The 6,741-nt window shown below is 36.3% G+C and overlaps 1 protein-coding gene across 1 annotated transcript in view; it reads left to right on the top strand.

Annotated features, from left to right (window-relative positions):
* ATP8A1 (ATPase, aminophospholipid transporter (APLT), class I, type 8A, member 1) overlaps positions 1 to 6,741 on the top strand; it is a 235,996-nt gene that overhangs the window by 139,830 nt on the left and 89,425 nt on the right. Inside the window, exons 23-24 of the mRNA XM_008567055.1 lie at positions 281 to 419; positions 1,875 to 1,939. Coding sequence (XP_008565277.1) covers positions 281 to 419; positions 1,875 to 1,939 — 204 coding nt within the window. The remainder of the gene's footprint in view (positions 1 to 280; positions 420 to 1,874; positions 1,940 to 6,741) is intronic.

Below are 6,741 nucleotides of genomic sequence, written 5' to 3'. Positions count from 1 at the left end.
CCTTTTTTTTTTTTTTTTTTTTTTTTTAGGGTCAGTTTTTTACCTTAGAGAGGACAGTAGTAAGGTAAGACAGCTTCAGGGAGCCTCAATCTCGTGCTAAAAGTACTGGATGAAAGTCAAGAATCCTTGAGAGAAAACCCAGTGGGATAGATGGAATTTACAACAAAGTCAATGAATTATCATTTAGTCTCTGATTTTAAAACACACACACTTCAATTTTTTTCATTCTTAAAGAATCTAGACTGGTTTTCTTAAAATTGTTACCACTCATTTTCTTCAGAATCTTCAGTTGCTTGGAGCTACAGCCATTGAGGATAAATTACAAGATCAAGTGCCTGAAACCATAGAGATGCTAATGAAAGCAGACATCAAAATCTGGATCCTTACAGGGGACAAGCAAGAAACTGCCATTAACATTGGTAATTCAACTAATTCAAGTTTTAAATCTTGGTGATTTTTAACAGGTTGATATATTTTAGAAGATAGATTTGAGACATTTTAAGATTTGAGAGATTCGATATTTCAGAATTCTAGATTAGTAATAATATGAGGCTTATGTATTTACTGTTGGCCCCAATACCCCTTTAAAGTTATATACTTTATATACTGCCAAACTTTAGATCTTGAAATCACATAATGCCCTCTCTCACCTTTTCATCTCTGCCTACCTCACCTAACATCCATAAGTGGCATATGTAGATAACATTTCTGCAGTTATCTGTGAACGTCTGGAGATTGGACTATGGCAGCCTTCTGTATTGACACTTGTTATTGACCAAAGGTTATTTCTGAGATAGGAAATAAGAAGGTTTCCAGTTTGCATTCATCTTACAGTTAATTCTGATTTTGGGGAAACAGTTTATATTGTTCAGCTAAGTTAAGTGCAAGGAACACAGCAGGGAACAACAACAAAACCTCTGCCCTTGTGGAGCTCAGATCCTAATCAGGAACAGACAATAAAGTAAATTAGAAAAGTACATCTTAGATTAGATGGCAATCATTGCTATAAAGAAAAAATAAAAGGGGAGGACATAAGACATTGTGCACAGAGATTCAGTTTTAAATAGGGAGATCAGGAGAAGTCATTGATTGAGAAACTAACCTTTGAGCAACGACCTAAAATAGGAGTGGGAGCTTGTCACATGATTAAAGAAAAGCTATATTCTGGTATAGAGAGAAAGAGCACAAATGCTAAGGGGGAGAACAGTAGGAAAAGAGGCCAGAAGCAGAGCAGAGCCCAGGTTGGATGGGGCCTCCTAGGCCGTTGTAAGGACTTTGTATTTACTCCAAGTGAACAGGGACACCACTGGATGGTTCTCAGCAGAGGAAAGACATGGTCTGACTTTACTGTGAGAACAGTCACTCTGGCTGCTAGTCTGAGAATGGACGTGGAGGGAAGCAAGCGTGGAAGCAGGGAGACCAGTGAAGAGGCTTTTGCGTTAATCCAGGGGAAACATGGTGGTTGCTTGGACCAGGGGTCACAGTGGAGGTGGGGAAGAGGGGCTGGGTTCTCCTCAGGTGTTAAATGTAGAGCCAACAGGATTGACTGATAGATTGGAGTAGGGTGTGAAAGAACAGAAGTCACCAGGGGTCATGAAAGGTATTCATCACTTAGAAGAATCCTTACCACAGTCTCTTTCCATATTTACTTACCAAGAAGCCCGAGCAGGCCGAACGTTGCCCTTGTATTCATCCCTCCTATAGCAAGCAACAGCATTTCATTTTTAACTTCCTGTAAACCTGGAAAACAGCTGACTGCCATCACTCCGAATAAAATCATCTTGAGATATTTTGATAGTATTGTTACCTTAACATCTGCATTTCTTCTCTCTGGAGAAATTGTGTCAATTAATTTACTCTGTGTTTGGACATAGGACACTCCTGCAAACTTTTGAAGAAGAACATGGGAATGATTGTTATAAATGAAGACTCCCTTGATGTAAGTAAAATTACGTTTTTTAAAAACTCCTTTAATAACTTAATCATCTTTCAGTATTTTATTTTATTTTGGGGTAGCTGTGGAAATATTTTTTCTTCCTGAGGTTAAAAGACACCTTATCACGATTGTTCTGCTTTTACATAATGTACACTGTTTTGAACCACGCTGATGTAAATTTATTGAAGTTTTGTATTCATGACAGCTAAAAGAAATCACTAAGTGATTTGCTTAATGTTGTGAGACAAAGATGCTTTACAAAAACATTATGTCAGGAGGTTGCTGAGTGATTACAACTTGTTTATATCTGAGTATTTTGCATATTAAGCATTTGATATCTGCTGCAGCTTCTAGTGTTGAAATATATTTTCCTACTTAATAAAATTGTGAAAGCTATTGAACAACACAAAATAACCATTTCTAATAAGAAAGTTTTTGGTTTTTTTTTTTTTTAATTTCCTAACTTCTGGGATGAAGTTAAATTCCTGGGGTGTCTTTTTTTCATGGCTGTGATCACTTGATGTTATATTTGGGAAAAGGAGAAAGATTTGTTAGGAATATAGTTTTTGGTTTTTTTTTTTTTTAATTTCCTAACTTCTGGGATGAAGTTAAATTCCTGGGGTATCTTTTTTTCATGGCTGTGATCACTTGATGTTATATTTGGGAAAAGGAGAAAGATTTGTTAGGAATATAGTGTAAAATGGAAGTTAACAAATAATATGTAGGTCAGATGACCTGTAAATATTTTAAAGTAAAGATGACTATTTGTAATTTAAGGTGGAAGACAGAACAGGAGAGGTGAGTATGCAATTGCTTGAAATAGACATTGTGACGCAAAGAGCAGAGAAAACCTGGTAATTAGGGTAGTTGGTGAAGCTGAGAGGCCCACAGTGTAGAAGGGATGGTGTTTATGCCTTTGTGGGTAACACGTGGTGCACGGTTTTTCTCACACATGCATGTGAAGGAAATCAGAGACAGGACCTGTGACGTTGAAGCAAAAGTGGGACAAGCCGTGCTGGATTTGACGTGGGATCCTTTTTTGTCTGCAGTTAGGCTTTCACCCTATGTAGAGTGTGGTAGTATCGCTGCTTTTGTTTTATTCTGTTCCATCGTTTTTCTCCAGTTCTTGAGTAAACATGTTCTTTAAGTGTTTTATTTATGAAGTACTGCATCAGTATGTTAAGACAGTGGCATTTGTTTTCATTTTGAGGTTTCTAAGGTGGTAATTCAAAATTAATAAATACCTCAAGGTACTTGCACTACCTATTTCTCCTGGAACAAACATAGGTGTAGGAGTTTCAAGTGAATACTCAGTTTTCAATGAAAGTACGGACTGTGTCCATCTATTCTGGTTTACATTCTCTCTCAGTGCCCAGCAAATTGCTTTGCACCTAGTGAGTACCCTATAAATATTTGGGAAGTGAGTCACTGAGTAATTTTAAATTAAAGGCTTCCCTTTTAAAAAAAAAAAAAGTTGCATATCAGTTTTAAATTTGGCAGTCATGGATCATATCTGATATTTTTTAAGTAGGGTGGTTAAAAATCTCTTTAGCAATTCAGATGGCAGTTTGGTGTAGAAGACCACAGGCAGACTCTGTGGCTGAATGGATTAACACTAATTTGTCCAGCTGGACTGCCAAGCAATGTGGCACAGCTGTCTGGGGATGGTTTTTCTCCGAGGAAGTTAAGTGGTGACTTTACAAATCTGGTTGTTTGAGGTCAGATCCACTGGGGTGTGCTCATTTGTTTCTCAGCAGGAAAGGAACATCACTTTGCATAGCTCCTTCCAATCCTGTGTCATAAAATCCACATCTGAGATTTCAGGCAAGTCATTAGGTGTGTTAGAATGCCTATAAGGTAAATTATTTATTTTTTCATTGCCTGCCATCGAAGAGAAAAGCATCCTATATATAGTGTTCAAATTCTACTGATAGATAATAAGATACGGAATTATCATTCCATCGGCACAGAGAATAATTAACATTTAAGTAATAAACTTAGGAACATAATGTCTTAGGAAATAAGTTGTGAGCATGTGTTTTATCAAGTGACTATGAAAGATGTATTATTTTTCCATCTTTTAATTTTTTTCCTAAGGCAGCAAGTTACAACCGTAGGTTCTCTTTTACATAAGCAATACCTATCGCTATGAACCATTCAAATTCTCTGCCAGAATATTATTCCTAATACTTTGAAAATTTAAAAGCCGAATCTCTTTTTCTTATACTGAACTTTTGTGAAGTATCATATCTGAGGCTTTTAAAATTTCAAATAGAATGCCCTTTCTCCTAGTGATCATGATAATGGAAATCTTTGACTTCCCATAGTCTAGATCATCACCAAAAAATGCCATTGTATTCTCCAATTTTCTTGAGTTTCAACATGGTTATTCTTCTTGAAAAAAATAATAGCTCTTCAGCATTTTTTAAGACCTTGAAATAAACACATAAAACCAAACTACAGTTGAAAATACAGACAAGCAGATGGAACTCTTGCTCTACAGATCTAATATGGAAACCTGACAAGTTGTTCTGTCTTACTCTTCCCCAATGCCTGTCACAGTGGGAGTAGCACCCCCTGCTAGGATGTCTCCCAAGAGCAAAGCTGAGTATTCTCACCCAGTTACCTACCAGGCTCTTGTAAAATGTTCTCAGTGTTATAAAGAGAGTTTCTTAGGCAGAAAGCTTGACTGTATTTTTTTTGTCAGAAAGAATTTCATTTATAAATATTATTAAGAATCATCCAAAGCTGATCAGAACCTATTAGGTATTTGTATATTTGGATAATTTAGATAATTTGAATAACTTATTTCATCATAGTACTTTGAATTACTTTATTGAGTTCTGATTATTCTCTTCATATGAGACATTTCTATAAGCATCTACAAAGGAAGGAATTTCAAAACACTGGCTTGAAGGATAGATTGTACTTTTTTCCTAATTCCACAGCAGTATCCAGGAAATATCCCACAAATTTCTTAAAAACCCCTCCTACTTAATGACCTATATCCAGGGGATCCTTTTTGCATCTCTTTTACATCTTTTAGTTTGTTATAAAATAATTTGTTCAAAGTCTGTCTGTTAAAACTGGAAACATCTAAAATGTGTGCTAAGAACTAAGGTAATCGTATACTCTGATCTGTCTTTAGCTCTTGGTTTCTAAAGTAAGTTTCTCAAAATGCACTAAAGCAGTTCTGGAAGGATTGAATTTATATTACATTAAGCAGTGTGATTGTAATATTATTCAAATCCCTTATAGCATACCAACTCTGTGAGTCTCTGGAAATATTTTCAGGTGACTCAAAATATTTTTTCAAGTTGGTTTGATCTAAGTTTCTTCTACATGGTAGTGTCATTCAAAAGATCACTGGGGCACTTGATCCATAAAAAAAAGAGTGTTACTGGCAATGACAGTTTGCAAACCAGAGAAACACAGGCTCTAGAGGGAACCAAAAGTACACTCTGGTGAACAAGGGAAAGGGATTGTCTTATATAGCAAAAGTTCCCACCTAACTTCCTGCTCAAGTTCTTGTTGAGTTCCTCTTATGCAAATGAAGGATACAGGTTATTCAGTTCGGATTGGCTGCTGATGGCGCACAGTTCCTTGGTCAGTTGTGAACACCGAAATTTGCATTTGGGCCCATGAAGGAGGAGCCAGATTCAGAGATTGACCAAATCAAGAGTGGTGTGTCTGTTTTTGTTCAGATAACTGTTGGTCTGGTATTCAAATTACAGTGTTTTTATTTTTATTTTTTTTAATATTTTCAATCTTTGTCAATTAAATATTTTTTAAAAAATGTTTTAAAGCATTACATATATGAATATTGCTCAAAAGTATTGAACTCCTCAACACTGTGATTGTTCAAATGAAGACTGGATAACCAAGCTTCTGCTGCTAATTCTGTAGTCCTATGTTTTGGGGGGTTTTTTAGTTTTATTTATTTATTTATTTTTTTTTGGTAAGCAACTAAAATTTTTTTTCTTTATTTTTCTTTATTTTTTATTATTTATTAGAAGCACATTATTATTACTAATCATTTTTTTATGCCCTTTACCCAACCTATCCCTCCCCAAACCCCCATCACCTCCCCCTCATCTCTAGTATCCTTAGGTTTGTTTTCCCCTTCTGAAAGTTCAACATATTGTTTTGGTCCTTTCTTTCTTCCTTTTTTTCCCTCCTTCCTCCCCCCTCCCAATTATTAAGTGAGAACATGTGATATTTCTCTTTTCCTGTCTGGCTTATTTCACTTAACATAATTTTCTTTTCTTTTTTTTTTTTTACAGTTGATACTTGGCGCATATATATTTTTTTAATTCACTATGAATATTCATGAGATACAAAGCTGATTGTCACCCCTCATGCCCAAGAAGTGAAGGCCAGATTCATACTGACAGCATACTCATTACCACAAATTGCATTTGTATCACATGTCCCCCACCCAATTATCCCCAACCTCCCTCCCCTTCCCCCTTTCCCCCCCACTCCACTTTGTAGCCCAAGGTGTGTTCTCTCCCTCTGCAAGTCCAGTGCACTACTATGGTCTTTCTTTCCTTCCTTCTCTATTAGCTCCCACTTATGAGTGAGGACATGGCAGTATTTATCCCTCTGTGCTTTGCTTATTTCACTCAATGTAAGTTTCTCCAGGCTCATCCATGTTGCTGCAAATGGGAGAATTTCATTCTTTTTTATGGCAGAGTAGTATTCCATAGTGTATATATACAACAGTTTCCTTATCCATTCATCCATCGATGGACACTTAGGTTGGTTCCATATCCTGGCTATTGTAAACAGAGCTGTGATGAACA

The sequence above is a fragment of the Galeopterus variegatus genome, unplaced genomic scaffold, assembly GCF_000696425.1.
Source record: "Galeopterus variegatus unplaced genomic scaffold, G_variegatus-3.0.2 Scaffold288, whole genome shotgun sequence".
NCBI lineage: Eukaryota > Metazoa > Chordata > Mammalia > Dermoptera > Cynocephalidae > Galeopterus > Galeopterus variegatus.
This window is presented reverse-complemented; position numbering and strand designations above follow the sequence as displayed.